This window comes from Anser anser, assembly GCF_964211835.1.
Source record: "Anser anser genome assembly, chromosome: 8".
Classification (NCBI taxonomy): domain Eukaryota; kingdom Metazoa; phylum Chordata; class Aves; order Anseriformes; family Anatidae; genus Anser; species Anser anser.
This window is the reverse complement of record NC_139728.1, coordinates 14,438,981-14,466,768: the sequence shown is the minus strand read 5'-3', so window position 1 is coordinate 14,466,768 and position 27,788 is coordinate 14,438,981. Positions and strand designations below refer to the sequence as shown.

The 27,788-nt window shown below is 39.6% G+C and overlaps 1 protein-coding gene and 3 long non-coding RNA genes across 8 annotated transcripts in view; 2 read left to right on the top strand and 2 right to left on the bottom strand.

Annotated features, from left to right (window-relative positions):
• LOC310903490 overlaps positions 1–24,108 on the bottom strand; it is a 45,483-nt gene extending 21,375 nt beyond the window's left edge. For all 4 annotated transcript variants that reach the window (XR_014587584.1, XR_014587585.1, XR_014587586.1 and 1 more), the window contains exons 1-3: positions 23,523–24,108; positions 21,472–21,545; positions 3,138–3,172 (exon numbers count right to left, since the gene is read on the bottom strand). This is a non-coding gene — a long non-coding RNA (uncharacterized lncRNA). The remainder of the gene's footprint in view (positions 1–3,137; positions 3,173–21,471; positions 21,546–23,522) is intronic.
• On the top strand, positions 4,944–14,462 carry LOC310903492. Its single transcript, XR_014587590.1, has 3 exons — positions 4,944–5,211; positions 11,389–11,549; positions 14,360–14,462. It is a non-coding gene; the product is annotated as an uncharacterized lncRNA (long non-coding RNA).
• Positions 11,444–14,581, bottom strand: LOC310903489 (uncharacterized protein). The gene is made up of 2 exons (XM_083846860.1): positions 14,456–14,581; positions 11,444–13,804 (listed from the first exon to the last, which is right to left on the bottom strand). Exon 2 carries the CDS (start codon positions 13,378–13,380, stop codon positions 12,376–12,378), a length of 1,005 nt encoding a protein of 334 aa, XP_083702986.1. The 5' UTR covers positions 13,381–13,804; positions 14,456–14,581; the 3' UTR covers positions 11,444–12,375.
• LOC310903491 overlaps positions 22,577–27,788 on the top strand; it is a 58,419-nt gene continuing 53,207 nt past the window's right edge. For both annotated transcript variants that reach the window (XR_014587588.1, XR_014587589.1), the window contains exon 1: positions 22,577–22,919. This is a non-coding gene — a long non-coding RNA (uncharacterized lncRNA). The remainder of the gene's footprint in view (positions 22,920–27,788) is intronic.

The following is a 27,788-nucleotide window of genomic DNA, read 5'->3' as shown; positions in this document are numbered from 1 at the left end:
GCCTTTCCCTTTTCCTTTTCCTTTTCCTTTTCCTTTTCTTTTTCTTTTTCTTTTTTCTTTTTATTTTTATTTTTATTTTTATTTTTATTTTTATTTTTTTCCTCTTTCCTTGCCTTGCCTTGCCTTTGCCTTTGCCTTTGCCTTTGCCTTTGCCTTTGCCTTTGCCTTCCCTTCCCTTCCCTTCCCTTCCCTTCCCTTCCCTTCCCTTCCCTTCCCTTCCCTTCCCTTCCCTTCCCTTCCCTTCCCTTCCCTTCCCTTCCCTTCCCTTCCTTCCCTTCCCTTCCCTTCCCTTCCCTTCCCTTCCCTTCCCTTCCTTCCCTTCCCTTCCCTTCCCTTCCCTTCCCTTCCCTTCCCTTCCCTTCCCTTCCCTTCCCTTCCCTTCCCTTCCCTTCCCTTCCCTTCCCTTCCCTTCCCTTCCCCTCCCCTCCCCTCCCCTCCCCTCCCCTCCCCTCCCCTCCCCTCCCCTCCCCTCCCTCCCCTCCCCTCCCCTCCTCTCCTCTCCTCTCCTCTCCTCTCCTCTCCTCTCCTCTCCTCTCCTCTCCTCTCCTCTCCTCTCCTCTCCTCTCCTCTCCTCTCCTCTCCTCTCCTCTCCTCTCCTCTCCTCTCCTCTCCTCTCCTCTCCTCTCCTCTCCTCTCCTCTCCTCTCCTCTCCTCTCCTCTCCTCTCTCCTCTCCTCTCTCTTTTTTTTTTTTTTTAATTGTAACATTCTTATTAATTTGATTTGCACACATTATTTATTTATTTATTTTTACACTACAGGGATGTATATGGTCACTCTTGCTCCCTGACACGGAAAAGGCATTCTGGTTTGAGCATTAAGCATTGGTTTAGACTTGTCTACATTAAAAGGCCTGTAATACTTTATAAGCATTCTTCATCCTGAACACCTTTCTGCTGAGACTTGGTTGGCAAAATTGTCTTTCTTTGCATTGTGAGTCTTGCGAATGTTATGACAAGCTAATTAAAAGTGTGAAGTGAATTTATTAATTAAAAGCCATAAATACCTGTATGGATCCTCTCACTCATAACTCATATCATGTTAAATTGCTCTTTCTTAATGGCAGACCTACTTTGGGATTGAACAGTCCTGTAAAGGGTGCTTATGAAAGCAGCAAGAAATTTTAAAAAAAAAAAAAAAAGGAAAAAGAAGAAAAAGAAAGAAAGAAAGAAAAAAAGCACTTTCTGGGATTTTGGCTTTGCAATAGCCTTGGAACTTGGCCCAAGCTCATCAGAAAGTATGAGGACATTTTAAGCACACTTGGGAGAAGATAATTTCAAATGAAGGTGACACTTGTGATCTGAGACAGCTAGTGAAACACCATGATTTTGAGAGGGTTCTGCTTTGGGACTTAAGATTTAGTAGTGTGTCAAACTCAAAGTCAACACAGCAGGATTTAATGCTGTGTAAATGGAAGCCAAAGACAATACCCTCATGAATCCATGTGATAGATGTGTATGCACTTCCCACATCTTTATTTTCTAGCACCAGAATTTTGCTGTGAAATAACAATAATTTCTAGGAAAACGAAAAACACTATTGATTTTCAGATCTCAGTGAAGATTTCTGAAGTATTTTTACATGAGAGAAAGCCTTTACAGGTTTTAAATTAAAATCTCAAGTTCTTTTATTTGCTCAGATGAAATAAAATCCTGAGCACAGCCCAAACTGGATGGTGTTGACTAGCTAAGACTGATTCTTAAAGGAAGTAGTGAGTAACAAATTACTAATTTATCACACAGAAAGATATACAGGCTCTAGACCAGGGGGAATATATCTGTTAGTCACTGGCATTTTGCCCCATTCAGTGGCTTGTAATTGTCCCACTAAGTTCACCTGCAAACTGCTTTGATTTCCAGTAACTGGAGATTGTGTAAACTAAAGGATTTCACCTGGCAATCTTCAGCTTTACTTAGCAATTGAAAGATGTAGAGAAAACACGATAAGCATCACAAGAAGAACAAAAGGTGTCTATTGTAATATCTGAAAACATTTTTTTTTCATAAAGACTGTGTGTTACTTTAGCTGAGTAATGCTTGCTTAAAGTGGAGAGGTGTTTTATGAGTTTCAGTGTAGTTGAAGTTACTTCTCCTCTGTCTTATAACCACAGAGTCTTAGAAGTAAATAACATCTTATGCATTGGAAGTGAAAGCTAGCTGTCTCTTTGTAACAGGGCATCAATCTTTATATCAAGTAACAGTATAATTTTTTTAAACGTGCATGATGCGCATCCCCTACTTCCTTTCATTCAGACTCTTCTCTAGCACCCATCTGTCATTTTAGAAACATCTTATTTTTCTCAGTCTCATATTTAAGAGGCATCTACTTTCTAAAAAGACCACGTTCACACTAGCTAAAAGGATGTTGACTTTGTGCCTCTTCATTTATGCTATTACTACTTGAAGATTGTTCCACTTTCCTGGGAACACCCTTATTAGAACTGGATTTATTTATTTATTTATTTATTTCTGTATTTTAAATCAGATGCCAATAATTCACATTTCTTTTTAATCAGGAAATAGTTTCAGTAAAACAAAATTGCTTGGAGAATTAATTCCAATTAATCTTGCATCGAAAAACTTCCAAAATGTATTGAAATTTTAGAAAAATAACTTCTGTTGACTTTCCAATTTAAAATCTTTCATTTTTAGCTAGACTGAATTCAGTTCATGATACATACAAACTGGAAAAGAACAGAAGTATAAAGGAAACATTTTGAAATGATGGAGCAAAATGAGTTAGGAGTTGAGGTTATTTCCTTTGTTGTACAGTCTTTCTTTTTCCATGTTAAAGAGGAAAACACTTCTCAGATGTGTTTACTTCTGTTCTCAGTAGTGTTTGTTCACCATCTTGTTTAAAAACTTTACATAGTGTTTATTGATTGTGGCAATGCTTCCTGTGACAAAATTTAGGCATGTTACATCCTTCTGTCCCCTTAATTCCTCTGTCAGCAAATTGTGGAGATAGAAGGACTTTATTGTCTGTGTAATTATACCAGCACCAGTGAATTATATCATCAAAATTATACCAAAATGGTTTGAAAGAAGTGGTGCTTTCTGCTGTGCAAAAGAACTAAACAATCTAAATGCTTTTAGAGCTCAAGCAGTCTTCTTCTCCGTGCCGATGTCAAAAGACTTACCTCATTTCAAGTGTTTTCTTTTTTTCTTTTTCTTACTGAAAAGAAAGAAAATGGAGAAGAGCTAAAATGACAAGCTAAAGTGCCTACCTATTGATGTTTCCATTTTCCTGATATGCTAAAAACAAAGAAAAAAAAAGAGAGAGAGAGAGAGTCTTGCAGTCTTGTGGCAAGAAGCCTTCTAAAAGTAAGTTATATTAAATTGTTTGAAATGTGACCTTTGGCAAAATGCTTTGGTCTTTCTCATCCTCTTTCCCTTCCCCCTACCTCATTGCTGTTCCCATTTGTAGAGCAGGGCTAATTTAGAGCATCTGCCTCTGAACATTACGAGATTGTTACCATGAACACTGCTGCGTTGGAAAATATTTCTGTGCAAAAGCAAAATCTGTCATTTGTTTGACAGAGACTGTAAGTAGTCTGTGCCAGACCAGACGGTGCTCTCATCAAGCAGCAAGACAGCTGAAACTTAGCAAAACTGGTTTGCTGCAAACATATCTGTAGGGAGTTTAACGAATGACAAACCCAGGAGCTGGTGGGCTGGGGATTGTCACTGACTCTGCAGCTCACAGACATTTGCAGGATGAAAGTTATACCTGAGCTGAATAGATAAGGACAGACAGAAGGAAGACATCTAGGTAGGTTCAAAAAAAATCATGAGGAGGAAGGTAGCTGGGTACCGGAGCCTACGTGAGTTCCTTGAGGAGGCCTGGACAACAGATCTGCAGAAGCAGCATGACCTGCCTGAATGACTGCTGGTTCTTTCTCACTGTTTTGCATGAGAAATAAATGAGCCCATCCTCTTTAATAGATGATTTTAGTCATCTATTTATTTATTTGGTTTCATTTTTTACCTAATGAAGACAACCTCCAAGATCAACTGTCTAGAGGCCGATACCATTTGCAAACTTTTATCCTTCCCAGAATCAGAAGGAAAAAAAATATGAACTTTTTTTTTTTTTTACAAATGTATTTTAAAATCTTATTTGTAATATTCCTGCATTTTAAGGTTCTACAAATAGGCCTGTTATCCATGTGTTTTGTTTTGTTGTTGTTTTTCATAAAGCAAACTACCGAATGCATTATTGCTATGCTTTTTTCTTTTCCTAAGCTGTGTGTATTCTTACTGTACATAATCCTTCACACAAGATTTAAAAATTTTGGAGATCTGAGTTCATTTTCACTATGTACTTTTTGGGTGCTGTGATAGCACAACCTGAAATTACTGTGCTCAAAACAGCCCCTAAACAATCCAATAATTATGTCCAAGCTTTAGTATCACTAAATCCTGTAATCAAATCTTCTAGTGCCTATGGTTATAGTGTAACTTCAGTGTGGATCTGCAAGACTATGATTTGAAAAGTATAAGTGCCAGTCCCACAGTTCTAAATGTAAAAAAATCACTGTTTTTCAATACATAGAATTTTAGGTAGGTCTAAACCTGTTAGATTTATGTCATGTATTTTTGTTTATTTTTATTATTTTTTATTTTTTGGTTTGTGTCTGTGTCTCCATTTCATTTATTTTTCACAATTTCCTTCCTGTATCTGTTTGGCTGAGATACCACATTTCTGCTAAGTCCAATTATTTGTGTGCATTCCTTTCTCTGCCATAGATCTGTTCTTTCTCTGTTTGATCTCTTGCAAGAATATAGACTTTTATTCCTCTCCTATCTGTGAAAAAAAAAAAAAAAGGTACCTTAGAACCACAAGGCAGTAATTATGTGCATAGTGTACTACTTTCTCTTGTATTTATACTAGCTATGGTGGTAAATAACATTTTATCTCTCTTTAATATTCCGGGAGCAGGCACAATGAGACCAGTGTGACCCCTCCAGAGTGACAGCAGATCAGAGGACAGACATCAGTCTTCTTGCGTTTCGTTCTAGTGCTCTGCTAACCCAGGGAGTCAACAGCAAACCCACAGATCTTTGATTCAGGAGCTAAATGATTAAGTGTAAAATTCCAGTATCTTTGTTCTTGCTGAACAGCATCTCACTGAATTAGGCTGTTTCTGAGTAAGAAGCTGGTTGGTATGTGAGATGAATAATTCTGACATGTCTTCCCTCCAAGATCTAAACGTAAGTGAATGCATGATTCTACATTTTAATGGTTTAATTTGGGTAAAACTGGAGTAAACTGGCCAACTCCAGTTATATTTCAGTCAGAAAGTTCAGTTAGGAATGCCTGTATGTTTTATGCTGCAGTGACATGTGAAATGTAAAAATTTCAAAGTGCCAGGAAGCACAAAAATTTTTCTTTTTTGCTTTATTTGTTTTCAGAATGCTATGTGTGATGGTGACATTTAAAATACACTGTGCCATGCCACAGTGTACCACAAGATTTGTCCCCACACCCCATTCCTCAGTATACCTTCTTCACATCCCTTCTTTAAATTTCATACGTACTTCACAATAATTTCAAGCTTATGTTGATCTCAGATGGGCAAGGCAAGCTAAAGTGATGATGAAGCAGGCAGTTGAAATCACCAGCATGAGAGAATATGAAAACTTGCTCATGCAGAGGTATTCATGTCTCCCAACTCACAGTAGCGAGCAGCAAACCTGAAAATCTGTATTTTGCTTTTCACATGAGTTGCACACCTTTGTGCGGCAAAAATAAATGATTGTTTCCGTTTAACCCCTTTCACCCAGGTGAACTTTATTGCCTACTGCTAAAATAAAAACAGTCTGCCTTATAAAACAACAACAAAAAGTTGAAAGCCTGCTGCAAGTCTTTGTTGCCCTAGTTAGTGTTTTCCAGTAACTGTGAACAAAAGGTTAATTGCTAAAATTATTTGCAAAATACTGGCAGTAAATATTTGTGACATCTTATACAGAGCTGCTCTGCAGTGGGATAAAGCACTTGAATATAATTAAATGTGACAACAGTGTTAATTTTCACTAGTATTCTCCAGCACCTATGTCAAAGACTACAAGATCTTCCTGAGTGCCAGCCAGTCTGTCTGTCAAATTTGATAATGGAGTCTCCAGTTTGGCCACAAGTGTTGGACATGAGTTGCTTTATCAGCATCTGCTCTCCTTGCTTTTTGTGGTCTGTGTGTGCTGACGTGTGGTCCTTGGGAATGTTTTGTGGCTTTGTGCTGGGTGTTGGTCGTGACTATTTCAACACTCACTGCAAGGAAACTTTGTCCCCACTTTTTACTTTTTATCACTGCTAAACTGTCATGTTTCCAATTCTGCCTTAATATCCTATATGCTCTTAGCTTCCTGACTTTTGTGCAATTGTAAAAATAGTCTAAAAGTGAGGTTTCTCTCTTCTCACACTGCCTCCCTCACCCACCTATTTTTAGTGAAAACTACTGAAAGGAGGAAAAGCATTGGGTAGAAAATGCATTTTTCAGTTTTCAAAAACTGAAACCAAAAGCTTTTTAAAATTTAAAATGGAAGGAAAAAACAATCTCCCTTCAAAGAGATGAGTATATTACATTAAAAAAACGTCCTCTGAAATTTTCTATGGAGTAATTCTATGCTGTCCGTTTTGCTTGCTAACATTTTAATTAGATAATCCCACAAATGCTCAATTTGGTCCTGTATGATTCAAAAGTATTAAAATAGTCTGTACGACTCTTAGCCTAACAGTTGGGCAAGTGAATGAAAATTTGTCTCTGTATGTCTGCAGTACATTTTCCTGTCTTTGAGTTTTTTCATTCCAGTTCTGAAACATCTGTCCTGGCTTTTACCTGTCTGCCATACTATGGGTGAAGCTAGATGGAGTTAGGGAGGAAATGTTTGTTTGGGGGAGATGGCTTTGAGGATAAGAAGAAGCATCAGCAAAGTCCCAGCTAGAGCAGAGCAGATTGTTTAACTAGTCTGGAAGAGGAGATAATTCTGCACTTGGACCACTGAAGATTTACAAGAAGGAGGTGTCTTTTGCTACTCACTGTAGAGATTGCTCCTGCGGTAAGGTCTAGATTACCAGGTTAGCTGAGAAATATCAAAACAGGAAGTTGCCCCCAAATCAGTCTTGGCTAGGAGTGATAATAAAATGAGTAGCTGACCTACTCTGCTTGGATTTGTTCAGAAAATGAAGGTGCACTTCAAAACCTAAGAACAGAAGATATATATTAAAAGTATCTCTTGCTTTTCTAGCACATTAGCCTGATACCTGATGGTAAGACTGACTAAACTCTGTTAAAATGACAACAAAATAATGTGATAAAATCTGCTGTTAGATCCATGTTTTCTGGATTTTGCTCAATGGTTGTTGTCCACCAAAAGCTACAGCAGTGAATCAAATAATCAAGTGTTGCTAATTAAAAGAAAAAAAATATAAATATGTATCACTGAGTGTATATTTGTGTGCCTGCTGGGAACGTGCCTTAGTCTCGCTGCTTGCTGAAGCTGAGGACACAAAGCTACAGCGGTGTCACATCTATTGTGCTACCAGATTCAGCAACCTCTACTGTAACTGAGTGCTTCCCTTCTGGGTAGGAGAATGTAAAATCTTATTAAAAAGTATCCTTCTGTATGCCAGCCCTGACACATCAGTCTTGCTCAAGGTCAATATTAAATTCCTTTATTAGGAATATTCAGAGTAGGTTAGTAGATTTGCATCTTAGTATAGTTCATTCCATATAATAAAATAAGAATAATTATAGCTGTAAATCATTTTATTAGTTTCTCTGCACACCAGCCTGTATATGACATATGAATAACGTCTGCTCTACAGAGATTACCTATGTCCAGATTTGCTGCTATTTTTGTCCTGCTATACATTTGATTCTTAGTATCTTTATTTTATGTTTTTCCAGCTATTCTGGAAGGTAACCTGCTCTGCTGCTTGCATGTCTTGTGCTACTAACCTAACTAAATCTTATTAGTCATAATCTCTATCCCACTCAGAAGCCTACTCTTTTCTTTTCTTTTTTTTTTTTTTAAGTACTATAAAAATGTGACACTTTTTTATGTCTGAGCAAAATATGGACTTAATGATTCTGGGATAAAGGAGTGGGAAGCTGGGACATGCTGTAACTCCAGATTCGGTGCCTCAAATCCAGGGAATGAGTCTGCATCTCTGCAGAAGCTTGTGTGATCTTATAGATATTTTCCCTCTTCTGCAGATGACATATGTTTTTTCTTCAGTTGCAACACCACCGATTTATAACATTACAAGCCCAAGGGCTTTTATTCTATCTCTTAGAGAAGTTTCTGAAATTTTGGCAGCGAGTAGTCTCATCTTCTGTGTCTGCGAGACACTATAGCTTGCACTGCTTGCTGCCCTCGACCAATCTACAACTGGCAGTAAATGTAATTCTTCTACACTTCTGGAAATTATTTTTCATAGAATGTCCTGGGTTGAAAAGGACCTCACAGATCATCTAGTTTCAAGCCCCCTGCTCTGGACAGGGTTGCCAACCACTAGAGCAGGCTGCCCAGAGCCGCATCCAGCCTGGCTTTGAATGCCTCCAGGGATGGGGCATCCACAACCTCCCTGGGCAACCTGTTCCATTGCCTCACCACCCTCTGAGTGAAAAACTTTTTTTTAATATCTAACCGAAATCTCCCGTCTTAGTTTAAAACCATTCCCCCTTGTCCTATCACTATCAACACATGTAAACAGGTGTTCCCCCTCCTGTTTATACGCTCCCTTCAAGTACTGGAAGGCCGCAATGAGGTCTCCCCGGAGCCTTCTATTCTCCAAGCTAAACAAGCCTAGTTCCCTCAACCTTTCTTCATAGGAGAGGTGTTCCAGCCCTCTGATCATCTTAGTGGCCCTCCTCTGGACCCATTCCAAGAGCTCCACAACCTTCTTGTGCTGGGGGCCCCAGGCCTGCATGCAGTATTCCAGGTGGGGTCTCACAAGAGCAGAGTAGAGGGGGACAATCACCTCCCTCTCCCTCCCGGCCACCCCTTTTTTAATGCAGCCCAGGATATAGTTGACCTTCTGGGCTGCAAGCGCGCACTGCTGGCTCATGTACAGCTTCTCGTCCATCTGGACTCCCAAGTCCTCCTCTGCAGGGCTGCTCTCAAGTTCTTCTTCATCCAGTCTATATAAATACCTGGGATTACCCCAGCCCAAGTGCAACACCTTGAACTTGACCTTGCTGAACCTCATTAGATTCTCATGGGCCCACTTTTTCAGCCTGTCCAGGTCCCTCTGGATGGTATCCCTTCCCTTTACTGTATCAACTGCACCACTCAGCTTGGTGTCATCTGCAAACTTGCTGAGGGTGCACTTGATTCTGTTGTCTATGTCATTGATAAAGATGTTGAAGAGCACCGGTCCCAAGTCCGACCCCTGAGGGACACCATTTGTGACCAGCCTCCACCCAGACATAGAAACGTTGACCAGACCATAACCCTTTGGTTGTGACCAGCCAACCAATTCTTTATCCACCTACATTCCGTACTTCAAATCCATACCTGTCCAATTTAGAAAGAAGAATGTGGTGAAGGACCATATCAAAGGCTTTGCTGAAGTCCAGGTAGATGATATCCATCGCCCTTCCTTTGTCCACTGATGCCGTCACTCCATCATAGAAGGCCACCAGATTGGTTTGGCAAGATCTGCCTTTGGTGAAGCTGTGCTGGCTGTCTCAGATCACCTCTTTATCTCGTGCATGACTTAACATGTCTTCCAGGAGGATCTGCTCCATGATCTCACCGGCCTGTAGTTCCCCGGGTCTTCCTTTCTCCCTTTCTCAAAAATGGGAGTAATCTTTCCCTTTTTCCAGTTACTGGGGACTTCACCCAACAGCCATGATTTTTCAGATATGATGGGAAGCGTCTTGGCAGCCACGTCAGCCATCTCTCTCAGCACCCTGGGATGCATACCATCTGGCCCAATGGACTTATACACATCCAATTTCCTTAGGCGGTCCCGGACTTGTTCCACTGTCACAGTGGGACAGAATCCGCTCTTCTCACCCTCTTCTCCAGGTTCAGGGTCCTGACAGACATAGGAAACTTGACCACCAGTGAAGACTGAGGCAAAGCACTTATTGAGTACCTCAGCTTTTTCCATGTCTGAGGAAGCCATTTCTCCCATCTCATTTATCAGAGGGGAAACACACTCCTTGGCCTGTCTCCTCCTGCCTATGTATCTGTAGAACCCCTTCTTGTTATTCCTCACATCCCTTGCCAAGTTCAGCTCTATCTGTGCCTTGGCTTTCCTGATCCCATCTCTACACATCCGGATGACACCCCTCTATTCCTCCCTGGCTACACAACCCTGCTTCCACTTCTTGTACATTTCCCTCTTTTCCCTCAGTTTAACCTGCAGGCCCTTGCCCAGCCAGACAAGTTGCCCGCCTCCTCTGCTCGATTTCTTCTGCTGGGGAATGGAGAGCTCTTGTGCTCTCAGAAGGGTGTCCTTAAAGAGATGCCAGCTCTGTTCCATTTCTATGCCCTTAAGGACAGTTTCCCAGGGGATCCCAGCCAGTAGTCCCTTGTGCAGCTGGAAGTTTGCTCTCCTGAAGTTCAGGATCCCGACTCTGCTTTTTGCCAGACCCGTATTCCTCAAGATCACAAACTTCACCAGGGCATGGTCGCTACAGTCCAGGCAGCCTCCAGTCTTAACCTGTCTAATGCTCTCTTCCACATTGGTGAGCACCAGGTCTAGTAAGGCTTCACCTTGGGTTGGTCTGTCTGTTACCTGGACCAGGAAGTTATCCTCAGCAGACTCCAGGAATCTCCTGGATTGCCTGGAGCCCGCCATGCCGCTAACCCAGCAGATATCTGGGTGGTTGAAATCCCCCATTAGGACTTTCTAGAACGAGCTTCCTGCCTAGTGGAGACCATGGCGGTTTAGCTAGGTAGACAGCCGGTAGATGAGCTGTTCTCCTGAGTGGGGAGGGATGCTCTGCTCTGTCTGAGCATGCCCTGCCTGCGCAAACTGCCGCACAAACTGCCGTGCCACGGCCTGTTTGCCCGCCCTGGTCGCCGTGCTCCCTAGGGGCTGCCTTTGAACGGCAGAGGAGGGGGTGCTGCTGGCTCCGCCTACACCTTGTCAGCCTCCATCTTGAGTGCTGCTGGGTCCTGGTGGCTCCCTTGGCTACCTCGAGTGACCTCGATGCTGAGGAAAAAAAAAAAAAAAGTCCTGCCTGCCTTGATCCCACCCTCTACTGCAGAATGCATCTGCCCTCAGAGCCGATCGCCTCAGCAAGATTTTTCTTACTGTATGACTACTGCTCAGCCTATGAAATAATAACACATCGCTGCTAGCTTAGCAACATTGCATGTTTCTTAGGGCCACTGTGGCAAGCAGTGTGAAGAGCATTCTCTCTCTTTTCACAGAATCACAGAAGAACAGAATGGCTGAGGTTGGAAGGTTGACCTCTGAAGATCACCTAGTCCAACCCCCCTGCTGGGTAGGATCACCTAGAGCACGTTGCACAGGATGGCATCCAGGCAGCTTTTGAATATCTCCAGAGAAGGAGACTCCACCACCTCTCTGGGTAACCTGTTCCAGTGCTTTGTCACCCTCACAGTAAAGAAATGCCCCCTCATGTTCAGCAGGAACCTCCTGCGCTTCAGTTTGTGCGCGTTGCTTCTTGTCCTGTCACTGGGCACAACTGAAAAGAGATTGGTTCCATCCTCTTGACACCCTCCTCTCAGAGATTTATATACATTAATGAGGTCTCCCCTCAGTCTTCTCTTGTCCAGGCTAAACAAGCCCAGTTCTCTCAACCTGTCCTCGTATGACAGGTGCTCCAGTCCTCTAATCATCTCAGTAGCCCTCCTCTGAACTCACTCCAGTTGTTCCATGTCCCTCTTGTACTGGGGAGCCCAGAATTGGACACAATACTCCAGGTGTGGCCTCACCAGGGCTGAGTAGAGGGGGAGGATCACCTCCATTGACCTGCTGCCAACACTCCTGAATGCAGGATACCCAGGATATGCCCAGGATACCGTTGACCTTCTTGGCCACAAGGGCACATTGCTGACTCAACTAGATTTTGCTGGCCTCCAACTAGGTTCCACACCACTAAACACAACTCTCTGAGCTCTGCCATCCAGCCAATTGCCAACCCACCTCAACATCCACTCATCTAGGCCACGATTTCTGAGCTTGTCTATGAGGATTTTATGGGAGACAGTGTCAGAAGCCTTGCCGAAGTCAAGATACACAACCACCACCCTCCCCTCATCTATCTAGTCAGTCATCTCATAGAAGGATAGCAGATTCATCAAACATAACTTCCTCTTCATGAATCCATGCTGACTATTCCTGATCACCTTCTTATCCTCCACATACTTGGTGATGACCTCCAGAATGAGCTGTTACATCACCTTTCCAGGGATGGAGGATAGGCTGACTGGTTTGTAGTTTCCTGGGTCCTCCTTCTTGTCCTTTTTGAAGACTGGCATGATATTGGCTCTCTCCCAGTCTTCAGGCACCTCTCCTGTTCTCCATGACCTTTCGAAGATGGTGGAGAGTGGCCTAGCAATAACATCGGCCTGCTCCCTCAGTACCCATGGGTGCATTCCTTTGGGGCCCATGGATTTGTGGATGTCTGGTTTGCTTAGATGATCTCTGACCTGATGCTCTTCGACCAAAGGAAAGTCCTCCTTTTTCCAGACTTTCTCTCTTGTCTCCAGAGTCTGATATTCCTGAGGGCTGATCTTAGCAGTAAACACTGAAGCAAAAAAGGCATTCAGCAACTCTGCCTTCTCCATATCGTTTGTCACCAGGGCACCCGCCCCCTTCAGCAGCAGGCTGACATTTTCCCCAGTCTTCCTTTTTCTGCTGATATATTTGAAGAATTCCTTCTTGTTGTCCTTGACATCCCTTGCCAGATTTAATTCCAACTGGGCCTTGGCCTTCCTTGTCATATCCCTGCATACTCTGACAGTGTCCCTATATTCCCCCCAAGTAGCCTGTCCCTTTTTCCACATGCTGTAAACTTCCTTCTTCTGTCTGAGCTTCGCCAGGAGCTCCCTGCTCATCCATGCAGGTCTCCTGCCCCCTTTGCTTGCCTTTTTGCTCATAGGGATGCACCAATGTTGAACTTGGAGGAAGTGATACTTGAATACTGACCAGCTGTCTTGGACCCCCCTTCCTTCCAGGGCCCTAACCCATGGGATTCTTTCAAGCAGATCCCTGAAGAGGCCAAACTTTGTTCTCCTGAAGTCCAGGGTCACAATCCTACTTTTTGCCCTGCTTCCTCCTTGCACGATCCTGAACTCCACCATATCATGGTCACTACAGCCAAAGCTGCCCCTGACCCTCACATCTCCAACTAGTCCTTCCGCATTCGTTAGTACAAGGTCCAGTAGCACAACCATCTTTGTTGGCTTCTCCACCACCTGTGCCAAAAAGTTATCATCAATGTGCTGCAGTAACCTCCTGGACTGTTTGTGCCATCTCTGTGGTCTTCCCAGCAGATATCAGGGTGGTTGAAGTCCCCCGTGAGAACCAGGGCTTGTGACTGAGAGGCTACTTGGAGCTGTCTTAAGAAGGGCTTTGTCTACCTCCTCATCTTGATCGGGTGTCTTGTAGCAAACACCCACAACAGTGTCAGCCATGGTAGCCTGCTCTTTAATCCTTACCCATAAGCTCTCAGTTGCTCTTCGTCTTTTTTCTTTCTTTCTTTCCAGACAGTCAAAGAGGAAAAATTACTTCTGGGAGCAAACACTGTTACTTAGGCTGAAAATCCTGGAAGATGGATTTGCATCTGAGATGTTTGTGACCATATCTGTTCAAAGTCTTCTGTGAATATCAAAACAGAGTCTATTCCACATAAAGAAGATACTAGAATTTTTAATTATTTATATTTTTTTGTTCTTGTGCATAGCTTGTCTCTAAAGATCCTGAAATGTTATTGCTACAGCAAGACAGAGTTCAGTATAACAGACATTCAGTAAAAGTTTCTGATAGTTCTCTCCTTATTAATATGCTATAACTTTTTTTTAAAAAAAAACATTTTTTATTTCTTTTAAAAATCATAAAAAATTTTAGAAAAGGCAAAACCTTTCTCTAGCCCTAAAAATAACCCGCAATATTTTCTGTAATAAAATTCTGTAGCTATTTCTCCTTGCACTTATTAAGAATTTATGATACATGATATTTAGAAGCAAAACAGAAACTCCCAATTTTCAAAAATTGGGAACACTTCATTGATTGAATCATTTCTTCTGTTTCAGCATTCAACCATTATAGCAATATTTTATTAATTTTATGGATTAAAAAAAAAAAAAAGTTTTCTAATTTTTAAAGGCCAAACAAATTCTAATGAGATCTAAGGTCTTTGTGTTCCTGTTACAGCAATACATCTGCAGCTTCCATGTTGAAGACATATAACATGTAAGTAAACTTGAGGCTAATATTCAGTTCTAAGAAGCTGATGCAAAATGCCAATACCTTCTATGAAACAGGATTGTAATCTTTGAATCCATATATTTCAACGTTTCTTTTTACCATGTCTGAACTGAACATTTTTTAAGATTTTTCAGAGAGGAAAGAAAATAGCTAGAGACAGAAGATTCCTCACAGGTCAGACTATCTTAAATGGAAATAGGTAAGCAGAGGTCTTTGCGCTCAATGTTGGTAACTGAATTTGTTTCATCAATTAAATCAGAAGGAAAAAAACTCCTTGTTAGCACAAGTATTGACATGGCTTAATTGCTGCAAGTGTTTTGTATTTGAAGAAAGGAGATGTCCTTCAGACAGAAGGGCAAATTAAACAAGAATGGGAACTGATTTTAAAAGGACAGAGAAAGATACTCCATCTTCAGTAATTGAAATGGTGCATAAGATTTTGAGTTTTCCATGGTAATTATTCCACTGTAACCTTCTCAATGCCTTGTCACTTCTTAATTTATTCTATATTGTAAACACCTGCAGGCACAGATGGCTGATCTATTCTCTAAAGCTTTGGCTATTTTGCAGTACTAAAATGAGGTGGGGCAACAGTGCAATATGGATTAGGTTTATTGTTGGGAACTAATGGTAATATTCACTGTTTCACATGTTCATGGACTGGAAGACAATCATGTATGAATCTGTCCCAATAAATTGGTTTAGGATACTTCCCTACCATCACCCTTTCATTAGCTAATACCTTCTCTTGACTGAATTAAAGTACCTTTGATAGTTATATGTAACAAATTATGCTGATGAGCTGCCTGAATGTTTTCAGAAAAAAAAAAAAAAAAGTTCCTTGTTTTGTGGTAGCAGTTTTGGTTCACGTTTTTCTTTCCATGCTTTTGCAACTTCAGACAAGGCACTGGAACTTAGGATGCCTAAGTACAGATTCTCATGATATCCCTGACCTCCATTATATCTTAGTTTAACGGATATGTCTCATTTTCTGATAAGTAAGATAAGGTTAAAAATCAATTTTCATTGTTGCTGTCAGCCCTCTTGAGGTTGGGACGTGCATGATTGTTAGAGCCTTGCAGAATGGGGCTTGGATTTTGACTGCTGATATACCTGACTGTAGGATGGAGAATAATATTGATTGTTGTTAGGTTTATTGGTGTACTGATCTCAATCAAATCACTCTCAATACATTAAGGATGGAGTCAAAGGGAATGAAAAGCTGTTTCTGACATCAACCAGTCAGCTCTGCAGCTGACTTTCTAGGGGTAACTGGATTTTGTGAAAATACTCATTCTCTCCCAGCAGGTACCTAACCATTGGGTAATATGCATTGCATATGCAATACCTACATTTCAGCATAAATGGAGTTGGAGTATTATAATAAAATTTTAAAGAAAATATTTTCATCAAAACCAAAAACCAAATCGAAATCAACCAAAATCATGCAGAAAGGGACAAGATTTCTATTTATTTTTTTTTTGTGTTTGTGTAGAGTATTTATGTTATTTTTATTGTTAGGCAAAAATAGCTGATGATTGAAAACTTGATGATTTACAAAACCACTGCAATTAATGTCTTTAATACACAATAACCACCTAAGAATAAGAAAAGATATTTTTTTTGCTTATTAGAAATATGTTGTATTTATTATGTTAATTTGTGTATTAGAGACAGAAAATTGAAGAATCATTTTTTCCAATTCATTAAGATTTGACTTTTGACTACTGCTCTGCAATTGATTAGTTAGTTTAATTATGCAGATACCAAATGTTCTGAAACCCAGACATGCTCATTCACATGGCCATGTGCTATCTATGATAAAATGTGCTTTTTTTTAATGATAATATGAGTTTTTCTAGTGAAATAACTGCTTCGTTTGGCTTGAAGCATGAAATCCACCATTTTTTGTCAACCAAACATTTTGCAGTATATTATAATTAATACCAAGAAGCATACATGTTTTTTGAGTGATGCAAATTACATTTAAAGTCACAATTAATCTCTACCACATAGCAAGACTTTCACACTCCATTAAGAATAAAATTAGGAATAGTATTTTCTCAGCATAATCCATGGTCATTGTAAAACCATCCATGGGGATCAAGTATTGTGGTTGTTATTGAAATATATAATTATAGCAAGGGTAATGATTGCAGTATTTATCCAGCTGTAGCCATCAGCTCTGATTTGAGAAGGAAAAATCTGCAGTTAGAAAGCCACATATTTTCAGAAAGTCAGTGCACTTATTTTCTGCCACTTCTGCACTTTAGAACTTTATGTCATATTTATCAGAAAGTCCAAGAAAGAGGCAGAATTAACACAATTTTATTTTATAACAGTAATAAATGCTAATTCAGCTGCTACGTAAGTTAGTATAAGCATTCCAACATGTGGACTTACATGAAATAATCCAACTATGTGACTAAACTTTAGCTACAGGGAGATTTTGTCCTCTTTCTCTCTCCCTCCCCTTTTTTTTTGCATGTCTTGATCTCAGAGCATGCCTAATGTATTGAGATGACTCCATATTTTTAAAGATAAGGCCTTTTTGAGTAAAGCTCTCATTGCCTTCAGGCTCTGCGCACACAAAACCTATGCCTTCCCTTTTGCTGTCTTTACTGGTGGTTCCACATCCCTCTTGCTTTGTATGTGTGCAGTGGAAGATGTCTTTTATGGAGATCCCTACTGACAACAGTCATTTGATCTCTCAAAGCTCCCACTTGGGTACACTGACCACATGCAGAACAGGACTGGAATAACCACCCAAAACACATCTCAATCCTGTTTCCAGCCCACATGTTCTCCAGATAATGTATTTCTCAAATAATGTATTGGTAATCTAGCCTTAGCCTATTATTAAAATTGATCTTTCCCGGTACATTGTAATCCTATCTGTTGCTGATTACAGTGCCTTGCATGTTTTGTTATGCAGACCTTTCTGGTAGTTGTGCTTCTGGTTCCTCTTCTGTCTCTTCCCACTTCCAAATATGTATGATCTTGCTTTCAGTGCTGAGGTATAAGATTCAGTGCCATTTAAACTTAAAAAAAAGCTCCATACTGAGCACAGAGCCAGGTGTGGATTTAGTGGATACTAATGTGGATGCAACAAACCTTAACTCTGGTATTACTGGAAGGGTCACTGCACTTGCTCCTAGCTGTGTGGTGCAAAAGTGCCTCTGTGGTTCTTTTCTTATTGAATGCAGCTGGAAGCAAGCCTAGCTCAGCAGAAGGAGGTGATAATCTGTCACGACTCTTCTTACCATCTGGCAAGGCAGCAGTTTGAATTGTTATGCAGCCTATCCCAGCTCATCCTGTTCAGTTCTTTGCAGGGCTCTTCTGCTGCTCTTGTGTGTATATGGAAGTCAGGTCTGGGCACTGGTGAAAGCATGTTGCTAGTACTACTTTCACTAGCCTGGTCTTTAAAAGATATACTGGCTGTGTTGCAGAGTAGCCAAAGCTCTGGATTAGAGACTGATGATACTGATGATTGAATTGGATGACTGTATTACATTATTTTGATTACTTAAATCAACATTCCAACCACTACTGTTAATAATTACAAATACCATATGAACCGATATCTGACCTGATGTCTGGAATGATAACATGCAGCCATACAAACACAAACCATACTCCCTGACTCACACGTGGGTTTCCCCATTACTAGGGAATGACCACTTTTCTATCCATCAGAAGTTCAGCATGTCAGCACCAGGAAAGTCATGTTCTCATGCTCTGCTTACTGGTATCCAAGATATAGCTCATGGAGATGGTAGTGGGGAACTGTCACTGTTCTGGGGTACCCCCTTACAGATCCAGACCAGGATGTGCACACGTAGCTTTGGTCACATAGAGAAATTAGTGTCCTTGTTTTCTCTTTTGACTGGAGGTTGTGTTCACTGATTGGTCTCTTCAGTATCTTTAAAAGAATTTTCCACAAATTGATCTGCCACAGCTTGTCCTTGTATTGGAGATCTCTGGTCTGATCGCATGGATCACTAATCAGATATTTCCTCATTCATCTTTTCTTGATTTTATCTAGTCATCACTGGTCTCTGGCAGACCATGACTTTCTACTGTTATTTTTGATCAGTCACCTTCAAGATTAATAGTCAGTTTACATTTTTATTATATAAATACCTGCACATCCCAACAATTATTTTATTTGTATACTCATCTTCTTAAACATATGATTTGCATAACTGTCTCCTCTAAAGATTGTTTAAGTATGACAAGTATGGAAGTCCAGGTCAGAGAAATGAAATACCTCGAATCCTCTAAAACTTCATCATTTTAAAGTGCTTAGACTGAATATATTTTATTAATCGTATACACTTAGGTTATATGTCCTGATTCAGAAAAAAAAAAAAAATGGAGAAGTTTCATTTCAAACTCCTGCTCTAATTCCTTGGGATGTTAAGGAAGCATGGACAGAGCCAACCACCTGTCACAGCTTTTTTGGGTTGCTGTGCCTTTCTCTTCCACAATATCAGCTTCTTTGTCTTACAGAAACCTTCCTTACCACTCCAGTCTTCAAACTAACCCATCACTCAGCTGGTGAAATCTCCTGCCTCAGTGAATACATAATACAAAGGCTTTCCTCCTGCACCTTACTCCTTTAGGTAGTTACACCAACCAGCAATGGGTGAAACCAGTATTGTTGGAGCAACATCTGGGGTTTCTGTGTAATGGAGTCATTGCTGAGATTTCATTTCCTGCAATACAGTTAATAGTCTTGAACATATGCTTTATGTTTTGCTAGAGAACAACCTTTGCTAGAGAACAGGGATGTTTAAAAGATGTTCTGTCTGTGTTCAGCTAAGGTGCAAGTTCAATTTTTGGAGGCCAGATCAGATGGAAAGTGTTTCACTTGTGTTTTATAGCACTCTTTACTAATGTTTCCTCTAAATAGGAAATTAAGAAAGGCATGAAAGTCATGATCGCATCTAATTCTTCCCTCTGTGAACCAAATAAACTCAGACTGGAGACAGGCATATGCATGTATGTATTTAATAGTATAGGAATTGCATATCAAGAGTTATGGCATTTTTCCTGTTTCTGTCAGAGCTTCAATTAAGACTTGGTATGCTTTTAGGTTTTGTTTTGGAGACTCCTAAAAATATCCTCTAGATTAAAAGCAGAAAGCTTGTGTTGTATAGAAAGTCATGCTAGTTGAATGCAATTGTTCTTTATGACATGGCTGGTGTTTTTTTATTTTTATTTTTATTATTATTATAATTTTTAATGGATTTATTTCATGTTAATAGGGAATTTGGCACCTTTACTTCTGTTATGCACATCAGATATAAAGGATTACCGCTGGAGCCAAAATTAGTGAATCTCCCACAACATTGAAATTTTGGGGAAGAAATCTAGATTTTTTTATTCCCAGTGAAACAAAGAAAACAATGTTTCAATTTAGGTCAGTCCATAATATTTTGAAATATTTCTTCTCCAGTCATTTAACCAGCCAACAAACATATTTTAAATTGAAGTGATATTTAGAAAGTGATAATCACAGTTTACTGTTTTCTATTTCAGAATTAAGCAGACTTTATTTTTTAAAAAATAGAAAGTATTTTAAGTATTTTTGAAATTAATACTAATCTCTACCCTTCCTATCCTTATTCCTGAATATATTTTGCTGAAGCTTCTACTTATTGCAAATAAGTTTGTAAATAAATAAATAAATAAATAAATGCTCATAGCTAAAAAGGCACACTTGCTTAAGAGACACTATTTCCCTTAAGATACTGGACAGAAATTTGGCTGGGAGATGTCATAATGAGAGTTTACTTACCACAATATATTGCTTATAGTATGCTTATGTGTTTTATAAAGGCTTAATTAACCATCCAGCTACTTCAGTATGAGACAACTAGGGCTTTGTTGTTATTATACATGGCTTGTTTTCTTTTGCATAATGACATATAGAATAACTGCTGTGGAATATGCATCTTGTTCTCCTTGCCAATGTTTCTCCTGCTCAAAACCAAGCTGAGGTCTTCCATCTGTCAATATTTATAACGTAAAAAACTATTTCAGTCAGCAAATGATATTGCTGCTAATAGCTTGGACTGCAATTTAGTAAAACCCTTAAGCATATGGATAATATCTGTTGAAGTTAATTGAACTGCTGGCATCACTGAAATTACATATGCTTAAAGACCTGATACTAGGAGCGTAGTCAATTTCACTGACTTGGGGGATCCTCTTGGGATGAGATATGGGGGACTATACCTGGCTTCTCCAGCTATTATTCAGTGCCTGATGTAGGAGTTAAAGATTCCTCTTTTGGGATGAGTGACCGTGGTTCAGCCTGATAGGACACAGGACACTTCTTGTGACGAGTCATTAAATTATTAAAATTAATCACTCCTACGGAAATCCTAATTTAGTGTCATTCCTGTCACTCACTACTACCCATGTGTTTCTGGCAGAGCCTAAAACTTGTGTTTTTCCCTCACAGACATTGCTGTGGGATATCGTCAAGTCATGGTCAGCCATGGGGAAGAGGGAAGCCTACTTCTGCCCTTTGCACCATTGATACTATCATCTCTAGAAACTGTTACCTGTTTCTTTGTATAAATCAGGTGAAAAAGAACAGAATGGCCAAAAACCAGAGGAATGTGTTCAGAGTTGCCTGTATAACTGCTTGCTCTGTCTTAGGCAACCCATATTGTGGTCTCAAGCAGACAACCCGGTTGATGGTTGGTGTGATATGGGATGCTTCTTTTCCAGCAGAGTGTTGAGGTCCAGCAATTTATTCTTTCAGGACAGATTTATTCTGGACGTTTAGAAAGATTTATTTTATAAAGATAGGAAATATCGCACCTTCATTTATGGTAACTACCTCATACTTTCAGAGCCAAAAAAGACTCAATTTTTTAAGGCTTGAATGCTAGTTAGGAACATTCCATTGACAGTGAATGGGAATTTGTGTGCTTTGTGAAGATTTACTTTTGAAAATCTTCCCAGCATGGTTTACAGACAAATTATGTATGCATCAGCACACTTGTGCGAGCTTATAGGTTTTAATCTGATGCGTGACTTACCAGACCAAGACCAGAACTGATCATTCTGTAAGAGTTGATAGGTCTGTCTTTCTTTGGACTGCTGGTTTTAGTGGCTGTGGAAATACAAAGAGTAGAAGATTAATTTTTACTGATCACTAAGGACGGCTTCCCATATGTTCATAGAATGGTCTGCAAAAAAGGACTTGGATGTAGACTTGGGAATGCCATATACAAAATAAGTGAAGCTGACAAAATGACCATGGCTTTTCCACTTAAAAAATTATGAGTATGATACTAAATAATCCACAGATAGGTCTGTGGTGGGTCAAAATTTGATGTCACATTCAGGGATAGAGATCATATTCATTCATTATGTAAGCTCCTACTTTGGGACATTATTCCATGGTAGAAGATTTATTCCAGTAGTTTTAACTTTTCTATCCTATCAGAATTTCTCTTTATCTTCACTGTATATCATCTTGGCATTTTCCTTGACTGAACTCTGCTCTTACTCCCACTTCTCTTTTTAGTGTGTCTGCAAATCTCTCTGTCATTACTTTCCCTATGTCTCCCAAGTCATTACTATAGTACTTAATAAAATGTACAGGAAAGTCATTTTAAGGATCTTGAATTCTCAGAGGAGAGCATATTCAGAATTAAAGTGTTGTCTAGGTCTCAATAACTGTGGCTTAAGCAGGAGCAATTCCATGTCAGCTAATGAAACCAGACCAGTGGAAAAAGAGTCTCTGCCTGTAATCCATCACACTTGCGTACGGATTATGTATTGCAGCAATCTCTGCATACAGCAACAAATACATTCCACAGTGTAATATACCCAACCCCAGTGGCTCATATTAAAGAAATTTTTCAGTCATTTAATTGAGTTTTAAAATGTCACAGTAATTCAGGTTCTATTTCGCTTACACCTGTACAAATCTGTTTATGGCGTCTTGATGTAATTTTGTCTGTTATAAATTGGCTTAAGTGACCCAAAAAGGAGATTTGCTTCCCATTTCAACTCCCTGAAAGCTCCTCAGGAGTTAATAAAGCAAGTTCTCTATGTTATGTTTGCAGCAGGCAGAATCTCCATTGTGTAGTACCTTGTGTAGTTATTAATTTACTCTAGCATGACAGGAGTGTGATGTGGCTGTCATTCATAAATGACATGAATAGGACTTTTTAATGCATTTTTTTTTGTTTCTGATTTTTTATTTAGGACCTGCATGAAAATGCAGTCAGCCTAACTGACCTATAATTAAGGGACTGATTCAAAGGCAGATGAAGATGACTAAAGTCTGGATTAAGTTAATTTTTAGGAACACAAGCTCTGACCACAGGGTGAGGGTCTTATGCTTTTTTTTTTTCTTTTTTTTTTTTGAGATGCAGAGGGACATCTTTATGAAAGGTGGACGAAGACCTGAGTCCATGTTTGAAGTTGACCTCAGGGACTGGGGTTCTCTTGAGGCCAACTTTCTGGAGAAGATGAGGTGAATGATCTACTTTTTTTTTTTTGTTTGTTTACCTTCCCTCCACCTTTTCTCACCTTCTGCTGGAATATAAACATGTACAGGGTTTATATAGCTGTCACGACTGCAGCACACACAACTCAGTTTTGCATAATGCTTTCTATTCCTTCTGCTTTTGTTTTTTCGTCTTTTTCTAAGCTCCTGAAACCAACTTCGCAGTGGAATCAATACTTCCTGGTCTTCATCAAACATTTATTTTATTTAACTTCATTGTTCTCAAAACAACATGTGTGAAATGTTCTCCGCTGCTGTTATGGTTCAACCCAGCCAGCAGTTCAGCACCCCCACCTCCACCCTCCAACCCCCGCCCAGAGGGATGGGGGAGAAAATCAAGAAAAAAAAAGTAAAAGCTCATGGGTTGAGATAAAGACAGTTTAATAAGACAAAAGAGAAATAATAATAATAATAATAGTAATATGTACAAAACAAGTGATGCACAGGGCAATTTCACACCACCTGCTGACTGATGCCCAGCTTGCCTCCAAGCAGCAGTCCTGCCCCCTTACCCTGACCAGCCACCCCATATTAATTGCTCAGCATGATGCCATATGGTATGGACTATACCTTTGGTCAGTGGGGCTCAGCTGTCCTGGTTCTGTCACCTTCCAGCTACTCGTGCAGCTCCAGACACTTCGCTGTGGGGTGGTGTGAGAAGCTGAAAAGTCCTTGGCTTAGTGTAAGCACTGCTCTGCAATAACTAAAACAGCAGCGTGTTATCAGCATTATTCTCATCCTAAATCCAAATACTACACCATACCAGCTATTAGGAGGAAAATTAACTCTATCCCAGCTGAAACCAGGACAGCCACCTGCAGACTATGTAACAGTTTTGTGGCATTTTCCTGAGTGTTCACTATTAACAATCCTGAAACAGTGATTTCATTTGCTTGTATGGCAGCTTCTCCACCAAAAAATCTCTGCAACTCTTTTATGTCATTGTGACCCATATAGAACATCAAGGCCATACATGTTGGGACATACAGTAAGATGAAAAGTTTTTCTGTCCTACCGACAAAATTCTTCTTAAATTACCTCTGCTGTGTCCTGATGGATTAAGCGTCATACAAGATACAGCAGTATTAGTTACATGGACTAGACAATGGCTCTGGTGTTAAATCCACTTGCTAGTCCATGTCACTTAGATAACTGAAGGTCCCTCTCTATACTCTTTTGAGCTGAGCCTGATGCAGTCTTAAAAAATCACTCAGATAATACCTTTCTGAGTAAAGGGGAGCCAGAAAGATGAATCTGGATGCAGCAGCATGTGCTACATGCAGCTGCATAAGCCACGTGGATATATCAGTTCAGATCTCTGCACAAACAGCATAATTGCTTACTGTATTTCTTTCAGTAATGAGGTAGTTGGCACTGCATCCACCAGATTTTCAGTCACAAGAAGAGGATAGTTTTCAAGTGAGAGTGAATTGGCCATAGGAAAGCAATTGGAGTTAATGGGCACCATACAAAAGAAAGAATTTACAGAAAAGTATCAGGTTGACACAGTATGCGAGAGGGAATGAAATACTGAGGCTAAAACAAAATGAAAAGGAAAGCTCTTATCAGAATATTTCCAGCAAAATAAAATGGGAAACTCAGATTAAAAGAAGTAAGTGATTCATTTTGACACATTTTTCAAATTTCACAAAAAAAGGTCCAACTGAAATTTGTCACTAGTGTTTTCAGACACTTTGTTAAAATATGTGCCATTCTCCTTCTAAAAATACTTTCATATAGAGAATTTTGATATTTTCTGGATCAAACAAGAGACCTTATTCTATTTTACAAGGGTATTAAATTAATTTTAAAAGTCTAAGATCTGTTGAAATTTGATAGTCATATGTTTATGATTACTGAAAAAAGTATATTGTAAACAAGTTCTTATTGGTAGTGAATGAACTGTTTCATAATTAGTAATGAACATTGCTGTTGATATTGCTGTCTAATTATTCTAAATGTGTTTCTCAAGGTCCAGGAACCTACATAAATCAATATGACCAATAGACAAAAACAATCCTAAAAAATGAAGTGAAGGTAGTTTGATTGGACCTTACTGATGGCTACTATGGTTACAGATCCTCATTCTCTCTCTCTCTCTCTTTTTTTATTTTTATTTCTATTTTTCTGGTTTAATTTTCTGGTTTAATTTTCCTGATTGCTTAAGGAGTCTTTCTGTTACAACGCAATTTTGAATAGCTGGTGTTTTTTGGTAACCTACCTAGAAGTTATTTTTGAATTGTACATGCAATAGCCAAGAACTCTCCCTATATAATTGCTGTGGGGCTATGGAATTTTCCCAGCAGTAAGTTTTAATTATTCTGTGCTAATTAAGCAACTGATGCTTACTGTGAAAAATTTTCCCTTTGGAACAATGTGAGCAAAGGTGCATACATAAATTTCATAACATATGCATAAAAGCATCCTTTTTTATCTCTTGTACTAATTTCATGTCCCCACATTCAGTCAGTGAAACGGATAAATATAATGCCTATTTTCAAATATATAAGATATAATATTAATCTTTGTCTATTAAAAAATAATGACATGGTATTTTTGGTTTTGTTGGGTCTTCTCTTTAGTAAAGACCACAACCTGTTACAAAGTTGGATAATGAGGTACTCAATTATATTTGTGTTGGAAGAAGGCTAAGTTAGGAAAACAAACAAAGAAAGAAAAATCGAGAAAAACAGCTAGATTTTGCAGTCAAACTGAAAAGTACTTTATATATATATTTACTATTGTTATGATTTACCTAAATGTGGGTGAAAATAGATAGTGGGGTGAAACTGGACTAAGTACGCAGTTCTGGGATAGATGAAGTACATGCCTCAAAGCTGTGCCTTCATCTCTATCTCCTTCCATTACAAAGTCAGAGAGATTTTACATCTTTCCATTTTTTTAATGCAGTTTTAACGCTACTTTACTGAAAGAAGCAACATTTTGAATAAGGGGCAAGTTATAGGAAAAACTACAGTACTGGACATATTCCTTTCTCAGGAGGCTGATGTTGTTCCCTGCTTGTACACAAATAAAAAAAAAAATAGATTGCAAAGTACAGTTTAGAAAGAAAGGGAGGGGAGCAAAAATTGAAAAGAGAGATGCTTTCTTCTGGAACTGTATCCATGAGACTGTAGATTATATTGTACAGCACATTGCAAGAAGTAGTAAGGTTAAAATTGGTGATGTGGAATTCCTATTAGACCATCTAAAAATGAAGGGCATAGAATGGGAAGGAGGAAGATAGAAGAAAGAATTCATGTTTAAAAATATCTGAAATTGTAATTTGCGATCAAAAGTAGTAAAAACACATCTGTTTCTTTTATTGTCTGAAACTAAATAGATATTTTTTTCTTATAGTTGTGCCAGGGTTAAAACATTTTTCTAAGGAAATTTTCATTGAGTTTTGGCCTGTTGTGCCAGGGTTAAAACATTTTTCTAAGGAAATTTTCATTGAGTTTTGGCCTGAAAAAAGTGTCAATGGAAAAATTGTACCAACACTAGTTATATTGAATGGTGGTTTGGAGCATCAGCTCTCTGCTTTACAACTTAAACATTGGACAGGTATATGTTATGGAAGCAAAGCTGTGTGGACAAATAATTGAATAATTACTGCATTAATACGGCCCAGAGAAAACTGGTTAAGGACCTTCTGATCCAGAATCCAGCCATATCTACTTTGTGGAGTGACAGGTGGGTCTGTGAGGGCTCCTGCTGTACTGTTGGTTCCCTACCTGGCTGTCACTCCAAACCTCCCAAGTGTAATTTTGGAAGAGAAAATCTCTAGATAACAGCGATGATCTGGCCTAGAAGCACTTGAGGCTGCCCAGGTTATGCAGACCATTTCTTCAGCCACTGTTAGGGATTTAAGTTCTTTGCACATGGAGACTGTGAAGACCAGGCTGAAGCTGCTGCCCTCCTTCATTTTAAGATGAACCTGATATAATCTCCAGAGTTGGACAGACTAAATTTCTCTGCCCTAGTCACACTAAGTTAGTAGGAGTTATGCACCATACCTGGGAGAATTTGGGCTTTAGCTGTTTGTTCCGTAACGGGGAAACCTTGTGGGTTTTTAGATGGTGCAGATGGAATAGTAGAAGTCTCTATGAGTGCAAAGCCCTGCTCTATGCAGGCAGAGACCCAGAAGCACCCAGGCTGGGCTTGTCTGGCTGGGAATATCTGTGCAGAAAAGCCTCTGGGACCTAGGATTTGGACGGGATGTAAGGAATGGCTTTTTCTCTCTGAGGATGCTCCAGCAGTGACACAGGTTGCCCAGAGAGGTTGTCAGCTCCATCCTTGGAGGTTTTCAAGTCCTCACCAAATCAAGCCTAGAGCTGCCCTTGTTTTGAGTAAGAAGATAGACCAGAGATATCCTGGGGTCTCTTCCAGCCTGAGTTATCCTATGATCTTTATGAAAAAATGGTCTGAGTACTGAAAGAGAAGCTGATTTTAATTTAATTTAATTGCTCAAGTTGAAAGATATACAGAAAAAAAAAAGAAAAAAAAACCACAAAACAAACCAGTGGTAAAATTTGTTTCAGATTAAAAATAATAATTTCCTTTATAATCAGACAGCTATTTATGTCACTTATTTATTAGAGACGAGCAGATATATAGATATCATTGGTTCTGATCTGCCTGTGAGTCCAGCGGTTGTCTCCACATTGGTGTGGTGATCTGATCTGACAGGGAGAATCTCCTGAAGTCAGGAGCTATTGCAATCACATCGGGATGCCTTCTCTAGTCTGCTGCCAGATGCACGTGAACATACTCATCCTAGCAGGGAGCTGTAAGAAACTGAAAAGCAGTCTGCTTTCTATTTAAAATTGTCCATAT

Coding starts and splice junctions, on each gene's coding strand:
- LOC310903489 (XM_083846860.1), bottom strand. CDS start 13,380: ATGGTTGTGCTACTGGACCTTGTACTAACGAATGCGGAAGGACTAGTT.